Source organism: Melanotaenia boesemani, chromosome 3 (assembly GCF_017639745.1).
Source record: "Melanotaenia boesemani isolate fMelBoe1 chromosome 3, fMelBoe1.pri, whole genome shotgun sequence".
NCBI lineage: Eukaryota > Metazoa > Chordata > Actinopteri > Atheriniformes > Melanotaeniidae > Melanotaenia > Melanotaenia boesemani.
The window spans coordinates 37444380-37465929 of record NC_055684.1 but is presented as its reverse complement, the minus strand read 5'-3'; the positions used below and the strand labels follow the sequence as shown (position 1 = coordinate 37465929).

At 39.9% G+C, this 21550-nt stretch overlaps 1 protein-coding gene across 2 annotated transcripts; it reads right to left on the bottom strand.

Annotated features, from left to right (window-relative positions):
• Positions 1-61: 61 nt before the first annotated feature.
• On the bottom strand, positions 62-20779 carry sfmbt1 (Scm like with four mbt domains 1). 2 transcript variants are annotated; one of them, XM_041980096.1, is made up of 21 exons: positions 20647-20779; positions 14160-14282; positions 13977-14071; positions 12999-13242; positions 12114-12202; positions 11301-11553; positions 10719-10816; positions 10367-10468; positions 9900-10059; positions 9688-9770; positions 8820-8946; positions 6228-6341; positions 6016-6058; positions 5859-5911; positions 5641-5780; positions 4045-4154; positions 3580-3755; positions 2643-2821; positions 2325-2549; positions 1822-1950; positions 62-1682 (listed from the first exon to the last, which is right to left on the bottom strand). In XM_041980096.1, exons 2-21 carry the CDS (start codon positions 14182-14184, stop codon positions 1542-1544), a joined length of 2586 nt encoding a protein of 861 aa, XP_041836030.1. In that variant the 5' UTR covers positions 14185-14282; positions 20647-20779; the 3' UTR covers positions 62-1541. The 2 variants fall into 2 exon arrangements, with proteins under 2 accessions (XP_041836030.1, XP_041836031.1); XM_041980097.1 differs by having other exon boundaries at positions 2643-2773.
• Between the last annotated feature and the right edge of the window lie 771 nt (positions 20780-21550).

The following is a 21550-nucleotide window of genomic DNA, read 5'->3' as shown; positions in this document are numbered from 1 at the left end:
CTTGGCGTAAACACGGACTGCATGCTGGGAAATGTAGAACACACGGCTAGTAGTCGGTTCATTGTCTTTATTGCAGCGGACTTTTTTTTTAATAGCAGAAATAATCTTCAAACAACAAATAAATTTTTCAAGTTGTTTTGAAAACGGAGGAAATCACAAGCAAAATACCAAAACTGTTGTTTTTGTCACAAAAAGGAAGCACAAACAGTAAACTACATGAAATTACTGGAAAAAAATGAAAGATATTTGAAACAGTCAATTATCTATTAAATCTTCTCTGCTGATATGAAGTGACTCAATTTGTGGCAGATTTTTTTTCCATCTTTTTAAAAATTATACACCATATAGTTTAGGCCTATGTTGTGCAAATATACTGTCTAGTTTGAACATTTACACATTGCTTATTCAGACAGTTCCTCAATATATTTTACTTCCAAGTCACCCTGTTGCAGCAAAAGATATTTGACTATGTACACTATATACAAACATGCACCAATGTCTACCACCATACAAAGCTTGGTTTTGCTTGTGCTTGCATTACAGAACCCTCATTAAAACTGCTTTAAGCGATTTTAGAAGGACAATAACAATTTGGTTTCTTTAGAAAAAACTGCATAATGTAATTTCATTTGGAGTATTTCAATTTAGGATTTTCTGTAATCTGGTTATGTTAAACGGTCAAAACCGAACTAAATTACCTGCAATGTGTCAAAACTACTCTTCCAAATCTATTTTCTATTCAAGAATAAGAATAATGAAACCTTTATTATTTTAGGTGCTACTATCTATGGCATCAGTATTGATTTTGGTGCTTGATTTTGAGGAAACAATAGTTTATCGTCACTCATCTGACGAGCACAAAGCTCTCGTCTTTTGCAAAAAGTTTGTTTGAAAAACTGTTCCTTTTAAAGTGCTTACAACTAAATGACAAAAAAAAGTTTAAACACCTTTTCAAAGAAACTATACTTAAGTGACATCACCAGATTAAGAAGCAAACCCGACTCATATCTGACATCAAGAGATAAATAGTAAACTGGAAAAAGTTTCTTATTGGGTAATGTACAACATCTAAAAAGCTTTGTTTCAGCACATTTCCATTCTGAGATGGAAAGGCAGGCTGGGAATTGTGAATGGATAGACCAGCAGTTGTAATGGTGATTTTCATTCACTCTAGCTCAAGGAAAAAGACATTAGGGAGTCTCATGAACTCAGAAGCACAAGGTTAAGATTAAGTAAAGCTCAAATATAGCTAGAAGCCAGTGTTTTTTTAACACTTAAATTAATCTCATTTTAAATGTTTTTGTGCTATCAAAGTGCCCTGAATTCCTCCCCTCCAGTCTCTCGTTCCACTCCAAAGAGTACCTGAAATGTTTTTGACCTTCTTCTTAGCGCCTTTCCAAACCCCAAGGATCAGAAAACATTTTCGCCCGTCTTAGATCCACACATGTCTGGGTGGATTCTAAAGAAGGTCCAGTGTTAGAAAAGTCCAAACTGTATAATACAACAAGATGAAGCCATGTCCCATGTTTTTTCTCCATCAACTACGTAGCAAACTGCTGATAAAATGCCAGTTTGACCCTTTCGATGTGGTGGCACAGCTTTATGGCTGGTCCCAGCTTCAGGTCCATGCACTCCTGTACTGTTGGGAGGTTCAGCAGCAGCAGTGCTTGTCCATCAATCTCCTACAAACACATACGTTCACGTCAGTAATTATTGTTCTGATATCTGATAGCAAATATAAATGAATCAAAATAAACAGAAGCTGTACAATTAACAGAGTGAGTTTTCTTTGGCTAGTCAGTCTGCAGATGCTTTTTTTACCTGATCCAAGAAAATTCTTGCAAGAGGTGCACAGTCAGTGGTCCTGATGAAGCGAACTACATCAGAAACACTCCACTCCAGTGGGCTGGTGTCCAAACAAAGCTTCTGAGGCGGTTCAACTTTTGAAGTCTATAGAGACACAAATTCAGTGAGTCGGACTCAGATCTTACACTTTGCTTACAGCTCATGCTGACAACGGAATCAGACCTTAATATTTCACGACTTTGGTGATCTTGAAAGCTTTTGAAAAAGGTAAACAGCTGTAAGAGAAGACTTCGTTTAAATAAAGCAGGGTGATGTGACACAATGTAATGTGATGGGAACACCATGGCAATGTGATTAAAATGGATCAAGTGGAAAAAGGAGAAGGGCAATTACCTAAATAAGACTGAAGGAGAGAAGATCATTCAGTGATCAGATTTTTTTTTTAACTCTCTTAATATTAATTGCAGAAAGATATTTATTAAAAATATGTTGCAGTCTTCATTTGCAGTTTTCATTACTTTTGGTGAAGGAGGGCGGTTCTCATCGTCAGAGAAAGAAGGTGAGCGGGGTTTCCGACGCTTGCGTGAGGGTCTGGGTGTTGCGGGTGGGGAGGGGGATGGCGTGGTGGGCTGAGATTTCCCGACTGACTGCTCAGAATCATCCTGAAGATCGTCCTGAACCTCTGAGCCAGAGTCCTCACTCAGTGAGTCATCTTCATCTAAATCTTCTTCCTCTCCACTTCCCTATGGGACAGAGATAAGGACAACTGCCTGTTTACACACATTCGACTATAACTTAATGCCACGTTTGATGAAGGGAATCCATGTGTTAGGTACCTGTGGAGATCCAGCAGGCGTGTTGTCCACTGAGGCTGAGGAACGTCTCTTCTTATGGACAAAGAGCTGTTTCCTCCTCTTCCTCCTCCTTCCTCTCCTTTTTACACCACTCTCCAGATTGGTGTGGCCCCCTGGTGGACGGCCAACACGTTTACTCTTCTTCTTTCCATAGTAATATGCTGGCAGAAGCACAACATATCTACTGTGAAATGTTGTATGGAGGATGGCTTGTGGACAGTAACGCATCACTGCCATAGACGGAAATTGATCCAATTCATTGTAAAACTTCTAATCTTAGAAAATTTCCATGGAAAATTAACAATGAATCTAAGTTTAATTAAAGAGGAAAAAACAGAGACAACAGTTAATGATTTGTTGCTATAACATTTCATTAGTTTCATCCTCCAACACTGTAGGACAGCTGCAATAAACTAATTCTTCCAGGAAAACTGCTCTGCCAATGTTGACACCTTTTCCACCATTTATCCGTACTTATTAAGTTATCTAAAATGAGAAAATCTAAAATTCTATCTTAATTACTTGAAAACCTCAGAGCATCTACCAGCCCACAGATCATATCAACTTATGAGCAGCATGAATGAAAATTATGGGGAGAAATTAACAGGTTCCATGCGCTCGTTTAAAACCCCTTTTCACTCCTTCACTTCCAGTTTTAAATCAGACTAAGTTTCAGTATTTAGTTATTTAGGTTGCTTTGTGTGCGCTCTTGTTTTAGACCATACAGCACGTCAGTCAATGTCTGTTGTTTTAAATTTGGTCATAGATAAACTTGACTAAATATTTTTAGAATCAAGGAAGCAGACTTCTGCTTTAAAATTAACATGTTTTAAGGACTTTCAGAAAGAAAAACAGTCAGCCTTGGTTATACGATGCATCCTCTGTAATCCTCTGTGTATAGTTCTGCAAAAGCACCTACTGTATTTGGTCTTTGTGAGGACAGAGCAGTTCTCTGAACAGCGCTCCAGAACCATGCGAGGTCCAAACAGGTTTGGGCAGCACTCCAGTTTAATGCAGGTTTTCCTGCAGAAGTCTGCCACACGATCTGCAGTGCGGACAATTTCCACTGTAGCTCGGTAACTCTTCCCTTTGTACCTGAAATTTTAAGAAAAGCAGTGTTTAATAATAATAAAAAAAAAGGTTGAAAAAAGATGCAGTTTTTCATAAAAAGAAAAATGTGTCTTCTTCAACTCACACAAAATTTCTATGAACAGCAGATCTTAAGCTTTATTTGTCAGATACTAGCTCTATTTTAGCTTCAAGAACAATTTTTTATCCAGCATGTGTCCTCAAACAGGCCAGCTGTGAACACTTGTACTATTCCAGCAGGCTTTCTAAAGAGGTGAGTAGTTTGAGCTTTTGATTAAAAGGTGTTTCTCCTCACTTGGCTTTGAGTATCTCTCCATAGCCTTGCCAGCGGCTCTCCTGATCCAGCTGCAGCTCTCTCAGCACACGGCTGGGCTTGTAAGCCGAGTTTATCAGCAGACTTAATACCTGGGTACAAAGTGTGAATAGAAATGTGACATTAAAGAGTCATCTGCATGTTGGAGGATTAAATCTTATTCCTTAATAAATTCATGTGATGCATCTAACAAATAAAATCAAGTCACTTCAGTCATCTGCTTATTATACGCATTTATTGGTGTCTGTTATTCAACACTTGTGTTGTTAGATGATCATCATGTTTGTTTCTTTTTTTTTCTTAAGTGAATCTAGATGAACATTTATAAGACAAGAGTCTAGCTGTGGTTGCAGTCCTGCTGTTCTCCGCATTAATGTTAACTCAAGCCCCTCAACATGCTCCCAATGACAAAGCTGGTGATGTTTGGCACTAATGATGTTTAGAGTTTTTGTTCAGCATACTTATTTTATTTTATTATGATAAATTCAAGATTTATTCACATCTTATAACACTTGATGTGAACAGCATTTTTATAATGTGCATCAGCAAATCCAAACTCTTAACAAGCCCTCAGACTGAGTGTTGAGACATGGCATTCCACTTAAGTTTGTCCTGCGTACGCGATTCACCCATGTTCCCCAAGTTCTGGTCATTTAAAGTCTTCATTACTCATCCTTGAACTTTCCACTAATGTATGGAACATAGTCTAGAATTAATCGTCAGTCTGCGAAGTGAACCGGCGCCACAGCCCCGACTGTTCCCCATGCAATCACATTTGATACCCACGCCCGCAGAATAGTAATCTACTTGGCACAGATACTTTACTTTTGCTAATTTACACCATACACACATCATAAAACAAGTCAGAGCATGATAGGAGCTACATTTGTTGAGATGGATGGATACTCATGCATGGTTATTATTTGCTGCAACAATATTAGGCAGGTGGATAACAAATACTAATATTATTGTGCAAACAAAAAAAAAAACATTTTTAGTGTTTTAGTGTGCTGTGCCATCTTGCTAGCATGCCACACTTAAGTAAAACAAAGTCTAAATTGCTTCCTTCAACAGGGCTCAATATTACAGGGCTGCATTCAGACTGGGAGGGGGCAGTTTAATGCCGATGTGTGCAGGAGAGGACAGTTGTGACACCCTCTCCAGGCTTTAGCCACCTTTCTTCACTGTGACTGAGTCAACAAATGAAGCCAAGAGGAAGTTAAAATCTGGGAAAGTCTCACATCTGGACAAATTTTCTCAGTTGCAAACACCTGATGAGAAGGTTAAGGAATATAGTGACAATGTGTGAGTGGGAGTGAGTATGAAGGAAAACAACTTCCCACATCCTTTTCCCACATGGAAAAGGTTAATGATTTCTCAAAGTGTGCAGCTGATTCTTTAGAAGCTATAAATGCAATTTTCATCCAGTAGCTGTTGGAATATACTGCATCCGATGGGGGGATGACCTAATTCCCGTGTAGCCATTAGCAGCACAGGTCAAATATCTGACTGAAGTGATCACCATGGCACTTTACATTCATGTTTAAGGATTGCAAACAACTGGATAAGACTTCTCACCTCTTTGAGCACGAGGACACAGTTTCCAGGGCCGATGAACTGAGGAAGCTCAGCAATGCGTCCCTTGTTAAGATAAGGGCCTGAGAAACAACGGTGGTTGAAGTAGATCTTAGGACAGCAGTATTTCCCGTTCCCCTGCCCTGCGAGTGTTTAAATAAATAAAAATCAACCACAGACCACGCAGTAAACCATTACACTGAACACAGAGAGTTACTTACCCATCTCAGATTGGTTTGCCATCTGCTGTTTGACAGCGTCAGGTGATGTCCTGCTGTAAAGTGATGAAAACTAAATCAAGCCTTGAAACATTGTTGGACCCGATTCATTTGAAGAATGAAGAACCAATCAATACCCTATTCCTATTCTTATACTCACTGTTTCTCTGGCTGCACAACAGCAATTTTTCTTTCTTTTTCAACTGAAAATCAAGAAAAGAAAAAAAGACTAATTTGTACAATACTGCCTCTGATTCTGAGGTCAGAATAAAATAAGGATGGCGCTTTGTTAGTCAGTGTTTTAGTATCAGTCTAATCAATGGAGTTGTGTCAAGATAATGAGAACCTGCTGTGATGACTCATGCGGTATACCTGAGGGCTTGATGGGGTAGACCAGCGCGTAGCCGTTTGTCTCACACCAGCTGACAGGGAAGATGTCGAGGGAATCCACATGAACGATCAGCTCTGGCATTGGCTGCTTCAGACCTAGAAAGACAGACACACAGCTATTAGAGGATAGCTCCAAATGCCAAATGAGCTGCAGCAGAAGCATTACAAGCTTAATTTTTATTTTACACTGACATGCCCAACCCATGCAGCTGGAGCAGCTGGAAAAGACACAGCCACCCCTTTACCTTGATAATATAAACCAATTTAAATAGCTTTAATTTAATTCAAAAGGGTAGTTTATCAACTACTAGAGGATATGTGCTGGCTGAACAGATTTATTTATTTAATTAAAAACTGTATTGTTTTTAAACAGACGTAGACACACATATCAACACATGTGCCTATACAGAATAAAGAAAAATAAATTATATCAACAAAATTTACAATTAATTAAATTTTTTTAAAAGAAATGAACACAGAGAGGAATTAGGAAGGACTATGTGTTGCTTAATAAGATTCACAGGATGAGTTCAACAGATATTTAACAAAATCTACTTTTATAATTTCAAATGTTTATTGTCAGAACCATAAACCAGGAAAAATGGACCATTTACACTGCCATAGGGCTTTACCAACATGGTCAATTATAGTTTTTCATAGCTTCATAATGTCGTTATAAAGTTTAGTCAGGGCCCCTCCCATGCAAATCATTTCTAGGAATGAATGAAGTCACATTCCCTCTTTTAGTTGATCTGCATCGCTCAAGTTTCAGCCTTTTAGCTGTCGTACAGACAGTTTTTAAAATTTATTTTTGAACTTTTATGTTGAACAAACTTTGTCTAGAGTTAAAAAATGACAATGCCTACATCACAATGGAGTACAAACAATAATCCGACATAAGTATTGTACAACACTTTCCAAAAATGTTTTAATGTTAGCATATTCATACCTTATAATAATCAGCTCACCCCAAACACCTTTCAGAACTGTACAGCAGCTCAGTGAGCAGGATAGCCACCCTGATCATCAAGGACCCCTCCCACCAACTCTTTAGTTGCTACCTTCAGGTAGACTTACTGTCTTTTGCTTTTCTCCTCTTTCCCCTTTTTTAGTATGTTTTTTTATATGTTTTCTTATATTATGTTAGTGTAACCCTCTGATGTTGTATCTTTCATATAAGATTCATACAGATTCTAAGACTTTTTTCATCACTTTGTGGTAAAACAAAAACTTTGTGTACAACAAGGTTTTGAGCAATCTGATGCTCGTCTTCTGCCCCCTGGTGGACACCCTTTGTACTACAATCATTTTGACTTGTCACAGTCTTTTTTTTTTTCTTTCTTTGTAAAACTTGTCTTGTGCAGCATTGCAGCAAACATAATAATGGTCTGGCTGCTGCATTGTGCCGAACAATCTCATTATTTATTTATTTAAATGTATTGATCTATCTTATTTATTTGGAATTGTGGAATTTATGTAATCTTGCTGGTGGGGAACACATAAAAAGGAGAGTAATGAAGAGAAGTAAAAAGGAAAGTGGAAAAAAGGAAGTGGAGACAAAAGACAGTAGATAGAAGCAGCAACCCTTCAGTCCAACCTAACACCAGACAACCAGCTGTTACACCTGTACAGAAACACAACAGAGAATTTCCTACAGCTTTTAAAGGTAAACTAAGCTGACAATCGTCAGGAGTTCATAAAAAAAAAAAAAAAACAAGACAACAACAACCAAAGTACTAAAGACACGCACATTTAAAAAAAAAAAACCTAAACAAAAATAGCTTGCGTATAAACACACTGGACAACTCGGTGACTGTGTCTTCTTGCAGAGGATGAGGAAATAGGAGTGAGCAGAGATGAGTGCGATCGTGCAAATGTGACCACACTTCCACAGAGGCTAGAGGCAGACTGGGGCAGCCCAGAGACCCGGGCAATCAGCAGCAATCCTGGAGCAAGAACACAAGCCACCCCACCACAAACACTATCCCCGACCACCCCAAGGGCGGCAGAAAAAGGCCCCTGCCACAGCCCCCCGTGGCTACAGGGCACAGGCCCCAGCGGGCCAAGACCGGCGTCCGCTGACCTTGCCAAGCACAGGCCATCCAGGGTGGCCAGAGCGAAGAGCCCCAAGCCCCAAGAGCCCAGAGGCTAAAAAGCCTTCGGATATCCAGGTGTCATCGCTAAATGGTCTTCCAATAAACACAAATCTGCAGTATAATTATTTCATAATAAGAGTTTTACACCTTAAAATCTGATTTTGAAGTAGTTTCATTATGAAGTAAACTTAATTAGGTTATTATTAATGTGCTTACACAGAAAAACATTCAACAACTCCTGTGCAGTTTCCTTTTTAATCAAATTTATTTTTAAATTTTTATTAATTTAAAAACAAAGCAAAATAAAATATGCTGTAATTTGTGTCTATGCAAGCTGAATTTTTTCTACTAAAAAACTAAAAAACGGAAGAAGGATTATTTATTCATTTATCTTTTAGGTTATTTCTTTACATGTCAGCGTAACATGCACAGGAATATAACTTGTTAAGCAAACACATCTTTCATTGCCCCATCTTACCTTCCAGACTGAGCCAAATGTATTGACCTTTGACCCTGGTGACTGTTGCCACGTGAATGTTCTCAGGTGACAGCGGGTTGACGGCCTCTAGTTTCATGGCCTCTTTGAAGCTGTGCTCACACTGCTCCTGGAAGGGAAACAGAAGAAACTGTTTCAAAGGGGACGCTGGCTGTGTGTCGGGTGAAATCTATCACTCTGAAAACACAACATAATCAGCCTCTGGAGAAAGTCAGCACGGGTCACCTGCTTACAGCCTCGTCACACTCTACAGACTCGTTTTCATCACTGGTATTCTATTATGCTGTCAGTCACGCGATTCATTTTCCCCACATTTTGTCATTTATGACAGGCATGTTGCTGAGAAAACATTTCTGTAGCAGGCAGTTAAATGAGAGCCATATATTCTTAAAAGTAAATGAGCTGCACCTAAATGAGTCTTTAATCGAAGCAGTGTTCACTATTGACTCCCAACACGAGGCGGAAGCAGCATTGGTGTCTCGCTTCACCAAAACCACCAGACAAAACAGGGATGCTGTTACATTAATGTGGTTTTCTTACCAAAACAGGCAGAACTACCCAGATCTACCCTCAGCATACTAAACAGAGAAAGATTTTATTTAATTTGGCTACAAAAATTTGTTTGGTGGCAGGATTTGGTCAGAAAAAGAGGAAGAGTTAATATATTGGTCAAAATGAGTTAAATGTAATTAAGTCCATGCTGTCAATAGGATGCAAATAATGAAGCCTGAAGATAGTTTAATCATAATAATATAGTCTTTGTTTTTCAGCATCTCCAGGGAGGTTTCGATATGATGGGCTGAAGTATTTTATATAAATAGATATGATGGCCAAATGGAGGCTGACTTACAGTTGGAAAGCAATGCTGAGGAGCAGCTTCAGCTTCACACTGTTTCAGGTAATCAGCCCAGTCAAAGTCTGGACCCTCGTATCCTGTTCATGAGAAACAGAAACAAAGAATAGAGGGGATGACCGTGGATTGGGAGAAAAGGAAGGCCAACATGAAAAAGTCCAACCAGTGGTGTTACAAACTTCCTAATATCAAGGTGAGATAAAGCAAACCTGGCGGCGGGCTGAGGGGAAGCCCGTTTTTAAGACTCCACTGAGCAGGAAAGATGCCTGGACTGTCTCTGTGACACAGAAAGGACTGTCCTGCACCCTCTGACTCCTCGATACCACAAAGGTCATCCATCATCACCAGGAAGTACTTCTCACTGAACACCTAAAGAGTACAAAAAAAATCAATTTAGAGGTCTTAGACATTGTCAGATTTACCATCAGTTTCTCTGAATCACGCTGAAGATGAGCTCAAGCTTATCATGAAAAGATTTTTGGTTCTGTGGGGTGAAAGTCAAAATTTAATCCATTTCTCAAGTTTCATGTTCTCACAAATCAATGATCATTTGGTAATAAAACTGAAAATATTAACTACTAAGGAAAATACACATTACACATGTAGATTCTATTCTATTCTATTCTATTCTATTCTAGAACAGTGCAAACTGATTTATATGGAAAGCCGATGTTACCCTGGTGACTGTGGCAGGCCTGATGGAAATAGGTGCTGCAGGGTCAACAGCTTCTAGTTTCATCCCTTCCTTAAAACAGTGAGCAGCAATGGCAGGTGGATTCTGTTAAACACAAGAAAAACACATGTACAGCTAGTCATCTTCAAAAGCCCAGCTCTCTTAAAGGGTCCCTCCATTTCTCCATGACAATCAAAGCAAAGAGACAATAACTACTCAAATATTTCACATAACTGCACTAAAATTTAAATATCCCTTTAAATGCAGATTCTTTTCTCAGTCTGTGCTTATCAAATCATAACTGGTAATTAAAATAAGGTGTTAATGTCAGAAAGAACCAATTGGAGCACCGTACCTTAGCAAACTCTGCAGTTAGAGCCTCATCCTGAGGAAGGTCACTGATCCTCTGTCTCACCTCCTCCCACTCCTCTTCAGTCCGCAGGGTCAACAAGTCTGATGCAAACAAATGCATGTAAAAAATCAGCTGTTGAAGTCTGTTTTCCTGGTGACTGGGGCAGTGTTTGATCATTAAATAAATAAACTACAGTATTAACATTTATAAGGTTTTAGTTGTAGTGGCAGTAGTGCTTCTTACATTTTACATAACAAGAAGATTCCTATTTACAGATCGCACTTTATCTAAAAATCCTTTAATCCTGGACTGAAAATTAATTTCAAGGTGTAGTAGGATGCTCTCACATTTAAAAACTGAGTTTCTTGTATCTTGCCAGTATTGAAAAGCTCAGTGTAATGAGTGAGAACAGATTTATAACACATGCTTGAACATGCATTCATGCGAATTCTTCAACTTTGCCATGTGTCCCTCCATCTTAACTATTATTCATGCTTCTTTAGCCAGTAAACCTAAAAATCTATTTTTTCCTGTCGTCCTTTTTCCTCTCAATATAAAGCTTTGACCCGTGTCAGTTCCACTGACCTGAAGGAGGCCTAAGGGTGAAGCCGTGCTCTTTGGCCCAGCCGGGTGGGTGTAGGCGTGGGTGGAGATAAAAGAGCCAGAGGGTTGCGGGCGTGTCTGGGAGGCCCTCTGTGCCTACCAGGCGCAGTTTCAGCCTTCCACCAACATTTTCTTCCACCTCAGCAGCCCAGGCCAGCCCTGGGTCAGCGTTGTCCTGGAGCTCCACATAGCAGCCTGAACACAGGAGCTCCACTGGGTCTCTACCGCGCTGGGGCTGGAGGGAGCGTGAGAGGTGGTAAATGAGAAGTTGAGAGCATACACACGCCTCAGCAATGAGAGGAATTTGTACCGGAGAGAACGCATTGCATAAGTGGCAGAACTGAAGCAGAGTGGCTGAAAACTATCTAATAGCTCTGAAGAATTTCACAGGCTTTTCCTACGTCCAAGTTGCTTTTGACAGCACAGCCTGCACAAGCATGGTGCCTTTTTATTTCTTTTCTTTGGAAAAAAAAAAGAAACAGGCTTCACTGTGGAGAAAAATTGACTCTGTTCAGGTTAAAACGTATTTCCGTGGATATTTTAACTTTTTGAAATGTAAATCTTAGGGTCATATAAGCTGTTTTTACTGAACATATCTCCAAGCTTTAACAATAACAGGTAAAGTCTGATTCATTTTGGCCCCCTTTATGGTATTTTTACTGCATTATGTGATTTTTATTAAGTCTGCACAGTAAGGCACTAACAAAGACTTTAAAAAATAATTCAACGCCCCATCCAGAGTGCAAGCATCTTCCCAGTACTAAGCTGGACAGCTGCTCCGCTCCCCCGTCTTACCAATTCCAGCAGGCTGGCAGGCGCACTGCACTCCTCAGCCAAGGCCTTTTCCAGCAGAGCCTCCCAGTCTTGATGCTTCTCACGTACACCTGAGGTGGAGGATACACACACAGTGTTTAGATTATCAACCAAGCACCCAGGTGGTCCTTAAGACCACATGTTCTTTTCTTTTCTCTATTTCTCACTTAGCCGCCACCTGGATGCTGAGCATCAGCATTAAAACAAAGTTGTGAAATAGAACAGATTTTCAGCTCTAATCAAGCATTTCACTTGCTCTGGTGTTTTGTTTTGTGATGTATTGTTGTGTCAACATGTAAACATGCCTAAAAAGGTCGCGCTAATAGGTCACCATTCATTTAAAAAACAAAGGACAGAAAATAATGCTTCAACATGTGGCTTATCCACTTTCAGACAAATCTGTGTTTCGTTAAACTAGAAGATCAGAGGAGGAATCCAATCGCAAATATTCAGTTTAAATTCACCCACAGACTAGTAGAACATTTTGGATTTAAAATGAGCCTCACATTCAGCATTTCACCATCACTGTCTTGGTCTTTGAGACTGATGTAAGAGTGGAGCTGGAGTGTATAACCTTGAACCTGATTAGTGTAGATCAATAAATGTAGATTAAAATAAATAGCTTATGGATCAGAGGGAGAATTTTTTGAAAATGACAATAATTTAATAACATGGTCCTTAATGAAAGAAGTTGACTGAAGTCCATTGGAGCCTAGTACCCGGCACATAGTGGTCATACTATGGTATCTTCATTTGCAACATAAGTTTAAATGAAAAAAAATTAAAATTAAAAAAATTAAATGAAATGATACATAAACAGTAAGCAAATCCATCCTTACCATCTACTAGATAACAGTTATTACTCACCCTCAGGGGGCCTAATGGTTTTGCCGTGCTGCCGGCTCCAGCCCAACGGGTGGAGGTCTGCTGTCATGATGTCACACCAGAAGTCTGCTCGGCGGTCATCCTGGTATCCCTCATAGCGCAGCAGCAGCAGCTGGCCACACGTTGTAATTATGTTGGCCACCCAGTAAGGGCTGTCAGCCTCTGAGCGCACACATACCTCCAGCTTCATGCCAGGGGTCAGTCCTGTCTGCAGGCCCTGGTCCACCTGAGATAGTTAGATGTACACTAAGTTATGTAGAATGCAAAAAACAAATCAAGACAAGTTCATTAATTAGCTACTTTCCATTTATTTGAGTGATATTCACATTTTAATGCCTAAAACTAATCAATAGGCCTAGTTTCCACCAAGAGGTCCGGCTCAGAACAGGATGCTTTGGTTTGGTAAACCCTGATCTCCGTTTCTGCAACCTTACCTGTGCATCAACCGTTGATGCATCAGCTATGTCATAGCGTAACGTCATAGCAGCATGACACCTTCCTTGAATTATAATGAAAAACGTGACAGAAACAAAGGAGGGGAATGGTGGACATCCAGCAGATTGTGTTCTCTCTTCTTGGCATGTGGCTTTAAACAAGAAAAAAAAATCATGGTATATTTAAATATGGCGCTGTTCCCACTTTTTCTTCATCCCAAGTCGCACAGGAAGTGATATATTATAGTTTATAGTCATTACCACCCTTTTGGGTTGGATTGGTAAGACTGGGACCCCATTGAAAAGGTCCCAAAAAAGTAAGAAATGTTGGTTTGGATTCTGGCAAAAGCTCCTTTTTTATTCTTGTGCAAATGCAAAAAACTGCGTACTGACTCATCCAGTACCACCATGGACCCACTGATAGACACAGAGCTTTACTGAGCCCTTTACAGAGAAGCTTGGTTATTACTAGTCAATAATAACTAAACTTATCCAGGTGTGTGCAGATGTTTTAGTTATCACCCACATGTTTAAAGGCGTGATGAGGCACAGAAACGGCTCCAGTCTCCTCCAGGTAGTCATCCCAGCTAAAGTCAGCCACATCCTGGGCACAGTCTCCATCTGGAACACACACATTTCCGTTTTCCTACCCTCTTTCCAGCATTTCATCTCACTCACTTCACGCAGCTGCTCACAGAGTAGTTCTTACCAGACTCCAGAGTCTCCTGGCTCATGCTGGTGCCCCCTGAAGGCCAAGACGAGGAGCTCTGACAAAGAAGAGAGGAGGAGGATTATCCAGCCAGAGGACGTGAAAAAATACCAGTCCAAAAATCTGGTGAGAGAGATGAAAGATAGAGATTAATATTTTGCACTTAACTGCCTTCCTCTAGGGCTGCGCATCTTCACTGGTCTCACAACTCAATTGTTTTGTCAACAACTCGATTCAGAGATGCATCACTTTGTGTTGAATCCTCAGTTTTCTTTTTTCACTGCACATTGCTAATTTCTTCATCAATAAATACAAGCAGTCAGATAATTATGAACTCCCTGATTATTTAAAATTATTTCAGAAGTCAATCTAAATGCCCTGTTACTCACAAACATCACAAACATGTAAACAATGGTGTTATTTTCAATTTCATTATTGAACTTTATTTCTCTATTGTCAGAAAATCAGGAAACATTACTATAATATGACATGATTATCAAAATTTCTCGCAGTAAAGCAAGAAATAATTACTTAATTATGACGTCCCATCTTGTTTGAATTCTTGCTTCTGTTGTTCTTACTCTGAAATGTAAGTCGCTTTGGATAAAAGCGTCTGCTAAATGACTGTAGAATAGAATAGAATAGAATAGAATAGAATAGAATAGAACAGAATAGAAAAAAACAGTGTGTTTTGTCCCGTCAGTGTTTCTGTAGTCAGTTAGGACCAAATGTGAGGTTAAAAAGATGTTTTTAATGTTCTCCTTTGTGGCCAGAAAACAGTTGCCTGTCCGTATTCTAGTCAATTTGTAATTGTACACAAAAAATATTGTTGAGGTAAACATTTGTTGATGGACAAAGTTGTTTAAATCCCTTTACTCCGTTTGCACATGCTAACCGCTAGCTTGCCAATATTATTTTCCACTGACGTTAGCCTTGAGCTAACTTATCGTTTTTATAGATTTTCATGTGTAATCTTACATAATTTCCCTGGAACAATGAATGTATTACCTGAGAGATACTGGTGTATTTTCTGTGTGTTTGCTTAGTTTTACAGTTTTCTAAGTGAATGTTTCTGAACATATTTATCCTCGGATCTGCCTATTTCAGCGGCTTGATCAGCCACACAGAATAAATACGTTACATCATAATAATCGATTGTTCTGTAGCTGCATCGATGCAGACACTTCTGTATCTCGATGCATTGCAGAAATGATTAAATTCAACACCCCTGCCTTCCTCACTGTTATCTGTAGCCACATATAACTGTGCTTTGTTTCTTCTTTAATGAGTACAAGTAGATCTTGACATCATTTCCAACACCTGTAGAATCTATCAGGTGACACCTGCTGTATTTTACTATGACTCAACCCATGACTTTTCACTGAGTCACATAAAGCTCTGCAAACGATGATCATAGCTTCCTCTATCAGGCAACAGTATTATTCTTTACTGTGGCTGACATAATTAGAGTCATGAAACCAATGATTAGGCAGAGCGACCTGTGCCACTGGCTGGAAATACAGACTTAACATTAATAGGAATGTCTTCAAAAGAGTTCATTTGCAAACTTTGCTTCAGAGCCAAAAACAAATGAAAGTGCAACTGTTTGAATCCCAGTGAAATTCTGAAATGAAGGACTGCTGGGTGCCAAATCAGTGAAGTTGCAACATAAATATGCAAATATTTCTATCTAGTCCTGGACTTTGCACCTAAGTAGCACTCCAGATGGTATGTGATAGCTGGAAAATATATGAAACTATGCTAATCTCATCCAGGCTCGTTTCTGCTTCTGAGCCTCATTTGGGCTCATCTTTTTAAAACCCTAATCTTAAGTCTTTTCTTGCACCGATGCAGAGATTCAAACGCTGCCTTGACAATAATGTGGACACACACATCAAGCTATGACACATGGAACTGACCCACAGCACTGTGAAAAGCAGATTAAATAAGTTCATTCAACAAGATAGGTGGCAGGAATGCCAAAGAAGGGGGCGCTGGGCGTGACAACGGCAGAGAGCATGCTGTATGGGATGCTGTCAGCACAGCTCCATTCAGCCGCCCTGTCAGGCTCGTCTTTGTCACATCTGACATCTCTATTAAAACAAGCGCCGCCATCAGAGGCCACCCCCTCCCGGCCACTGGGCTGCCACTGCGACCCCCGTGCTCCGCTGGGATCAGCGCCACCTTTCACCCACGACCCTGCACCAGACTCCCTCTGTCTTTCTCCCCCTCCCTCCATCACAGACACACACAAACCAGAGGGCCTCATTGTCCAGAAGGAGGGGTGGGGGTCACAATTTTGACACAACAGGGCAAGAAAAAAAGGGGTGAATAAAAGGAGTATAAATACAGACCTTAAGTTCAAAATCTGTTTTCTAGCACCAGAGCTTACATTTAAGATAATTTATGAATTCATGAATGGTTATTAATTGGTCCTTCCTCTAAATAAGTTTAATTGCCTTTGACTGTTGTATAGATGACTATTTGGTGCAGTTCGGAGATTAAATTGAATCAGTCATAGCCAAATAAATAACAGCCATCAGTGTTTCTAAATGCTGTGTCATCTGCAACACCTCAGCTTCATCTTTATACAGTTCCAAATAAAGATTGAGTCATTTGCTCTGTGCGTGAGTTGTAAGTTTCTGCAGAACTTCGTGGTGTAAAACAACACATGGTTGGCTTGTACAGGCAGACAGGAAGAAAACCAACTTCCCCTGTCTCCTACACAGCAAGTGGTCTGCGTGGACCACAGCTAGCAGCAGACTGCCTGAGTGCTACACCGACCCAGACCTGAAAGAGAAAAAGGGCCAAATGTACGCACACCCACGCCAAAGTACACACGCACAAACAAGCACTCAGATAGCCGAGATCCATGCTACATCCTCTTTGCAAGCACTTACTGAATAATATTCTCATCAGCACTTAACATGCCATCCACAAACCTAAAAAAATTTAATAAATAAAATCTGACAGCATGATCAGCACAAACACACACACACAGACACTCGCACACAGTCAAAGCTGGTGAACATTTCCCCAAACACTACTTAATAGTATCTGCAGTTCACCAGTGGGTGACTTTACAATACAAGCAGTAATGTAGCAGAAAATTAGTCTGTTCTCCTTTTAGTGGGATGCACAGGATAGTAAAGCAGGACAACATGGAATAAAATTCATGTTTCTGAATTTTTAGACTGAGTGGCAATACAAAATATATGCATAGATGGAATGATGCAAATTGTGATAGCATTATAAGTATATATAGTATTCATATACTATATTCTCATGCAGTTGAATCCCCATTTACATGCCTTTCTCAAGTTGAAAGCGCAACTGAAGTACAGCTCATAAAGACTTCATGCTAACCAGCAGATTTTATAGCTGCAATGGCAATTTTACCACAGACAATGGCTTGGTAAACCTTTGCTTTGAGTTCAAACACATTTACATTTAACATTATCTGTAAGTCAGGCAGTTAGTTCATGTGCAGCTCACTGCCATGCAGTCAGCTGCTTGTGCTGCTGCTTCTGACTGAGCAGGACAAACAGAAAGAGGCGTTGAAGAAAGAGCAAGCTTTTGCGCTCCCAGTGATGTGCCAGAGAACAGACGGTGGCTTCGTTTAGTCCAAAAAGTCGCTATGTAATGAAGATAAGTTGTGAGTCTGCAGCTCGTGGGGGTTTGCTGGCAGACATAGAAGGAGAATGAGGGTGGAGCTGAGTGAGAGAAGAAAGATGCAAACACTGGAGGAGCTTTAGGGTTTTGGCAGTGTTCTGTATCCGCTCCACGATGGTGCCTCATGCAGTATTTTGTTCAAATGCATTTTACTGGAACTCCGAAGCACATACAGAACAACCTGAGGTGTTGGCTATTCTAGCTTGGGATGGAGCTGCTTTTAGTCTTTTAGCTTTGCTCTACGAAAAGATAAATGGTAGAATCCACTGCAGATAAAATTTTACTTTGTGGTGGTGTGAAACTAAGTGTTAAAACTGTACTTTGTTCTTTTTCACAGTCTTCTTCGTGACGAAATGCCAACATCTGGCTTATACTAACTTCCACCTATCAACCAATCGTACACATAGCATTATCTTTGAGGGCTACATGCTGTTTATTTATAAGACTGCACACAACATGTCGTTGGATGCTGAATACCTAAATGCTTCATTCTGCATGAAGAGAAAGTAACACATAGCGTATCATGAATCGGTCCTTACTGGAGAAAGAGACGATCCACATCAACATTAGACTTTGTATATTTGACACCAACATATTCACAATATTCATTCAACTTCTTTTGATGAACAGAATAAATTCTTACCTACTTCCATTAAAAAAACAAAGTCAAATGAGAAAAGTAGAGTTTTATCATGGATGCATTTAAGTTACAGAGAGGATGGTGTTAATCAAAAAATACCTTATAACAAGGCAACATTATCAATTTATGTGCTCACTCAAGTTGTCGCTGCATAACGTTCTTTGACGAGGGCAAAACCAGAACTGAATGCTGCTCCTGCAAGAAACCTTACCCTGAGCTAATAGAAGAGAATTATACCAAATACAAATGTGTTATGGTGAGTTAACCAGTGCAAAGAATTACTTCTTCCTTGCGCATCACTAAGGTAAATTAGTCACAGCGCTCACCTGCGTCAGTGTTCGGTGCATGGAAACCAGCTGTTTACCATCTAAGTTCCAGAAAAGATGATTCATACATAAAAATACATCTTGTGAAAAGTCATTTTTCAGCTCTGCTTTATCGAATTAGGTTTAATTTCTAGGCAGCTGCACTCAACAAAAATCACCTGATTATGAAATGTTTTATTTTTTCCAAACTGATCTATTTCATTCAGTCACATTGTAAGGCTTATTATGGGAAAACTGCATATTACAATGTCAGTTGAAGCTGTGTTTCTTAGTAAACCCTATCAAACATAAACAAAACTTCTCTGTTTTTCATTATCTGTATGCCTTGGACACCATGGTGTGTGAAATGAATTTGGACCCAAGGTAATATCAAAACAAGCTGGTGTTTTGACTTTAGTGGTTTCAGTTCTGTCTTTACTCCAGCATGCAGGAAGTTATGGGAATTTAGATTTTTGCATTCACAACATTAAATTCTAACAACTCAATAGAAATCACTTGGAAAGACCTGACATAGAAAGTATTTTTGGTTTGTGCAAATAAACTATACAGTCAAATCTTAGCATTACGTTAAATAAAAAATGTCATTTTTTCAGAAAAGAAGCAGACTATCGGTGTCCTTTCAAATACCCTTTTTCCAAGAGTAAATACCTTAAAATTTAACCTCTTTTTATGTAAAAATAATGGCAAAATCTCCAACTAATGTCTATGGACCAGAGCCTTATAGTTGTTTTATTATTATTATTATTATTATTAGGCTATTATTAGTTTTAAAGGTGGTGAATCTTAAATAAATAAATAAGCTGAGAACATGATACAAAAAGCAATATAAATGTAGCCCCAAAACCAGTCTGCACAGCTTGTCCCGCATACCTTCAAAAGGTAATTTGAATAACTTTAAAATTACTTGCGTGGCTGCATTGAAAGCCGATCATCTAAGAGTAAGTATGCTCTGTGGACGGTGATTTTCTGTGCAAGCTGTCACAACTTCAGCCGAAACACTAAGATAGCGACGCACACATTATTACCAGACTGTTCGCTCAACCTCTCCATTCACGTGCAGCAGTGCTGCTCCAGCCGTTGCGTAGAGGCACGTCAACCGGAGCCGCGCGCTGCCGGCGGATCACTCAAGTTGCACAATAGGGAAGTTAAGGGCCACATGAATAATAGGTTACATTGAGTCAACATGAAATTTGGTAACAAACAATTAAATCCTTCCAGAGCATTGTACCGTATATTTGCTTTTAAAGGCAGCTTCACAGAAATTGCAATTAGTTTATTTGGCGTTTTGGTGATCGCTGCACAGAAACACAAATCGGATGAGCTCGCGCAACCTTCATTATGTAAGACTTCGACGTTATAAATATTCAGAGTTATTCAAGCCAAATAACTGTGAAATTTCAACACAATCCTTGAGCTGTATCTAGCTTTAGATTGCGCTGCTTGTTCAGATAAACCGCAGCGTTCAGAAGCAGAGATGGGCCATGAATGGCTTTGCAGAGACTACAGCGCTGACGGTCTAACTTTCACAATGAGCACAACATGACACACTCCCAATTACACTGCTGTCTAACGAGGGAAACCCCTACCACGAGCGAATAACGGCCGTGTGGGACTCTTTGGACACATGGTAAGATCCCCTGTGTCCGAGTCAAGTTACTGAACGTCACGGCTTGAGCACTAGGAGCAGGCTGGCGAGCAATAAGGGCGCTTTCACTCGACCGAACCCGACTCATCTTTTTGAGAGACGGGAAAAAAGGCGAATGCGCCACCACAGTACAAAACACCGTTAGGAATTTGTGACAAACAACATAGAGTATGTGAATATTTAGTCGCAAAATTCGCCCCTTACCGCTAAGTAGTTTTTCCAAGTCGGTTTTTAGATGCTGTTCCTCTCCGCCTGCTCGCTCGCAGCAATGTTAAATCCGCGTGAATAAAAAAACGGAGCCCCGGTTGAAAGTTTCACAGTAAGACGCTCAAATGTCCGCAACCGTCGACGGAGCAACGAGCGCGGCTTTTTCTGTGGAGGGTTAAATCGCTCTACTTCCGGTGTTGCTATGGCAGCGTTACGTTAACTTGATGCTCTTTTCGTTCACGACCTCATTCCAATATGGCACAAGTGGCCACTGCGCATGTTCTGCCGCCTATATGCCTCTGAGCCTGGCTTCATCATCATTCTGACTTCCATCTTCACTTACACAATAAAACATCACACAATCGGAGTCTGGACTAAAATTTAAAACACACATTCCAAAAGAAAGAGAAATGCGTTTCCAGCTGCCATTAACTCCCGCAAATAGAGGGGGCGAGCTTGAGCACTCCTAAAATGATTTTCTATTCCCCACGGTGTCAACACTTAGTTAATGGTTAAGCTGCAATTAACTGCATATTAATTCAACCCACTTTTTGATAACTGGTCTTTTTTACTTAAAGAAATGCTGTAGGTATATTCTGCTAAAGTCACATTGTTGGAGAAAACCTCGAGTTTATTTCCTTTCTGCGTAATATTTTATAAGTGAGAGAAAACAAAGACATGTCCCTTAATAATACACTGTAGAAAGAGACTGAGTCCAGACTTTTAATCAAATTACGATAACGACTCATGACAGCGGCTGAATGTAAATTCTTTGTCAATGCACACAACGGTACTGAGGCTGCAAAGGGATGTCAAGTCGTTTTTTTTCTCTTTTTTGGGGGGAGGAGGAGGGCGGGAGAAACTGCTGGAAATATGCGCTGACAGTGCGAGTGCAATGCTC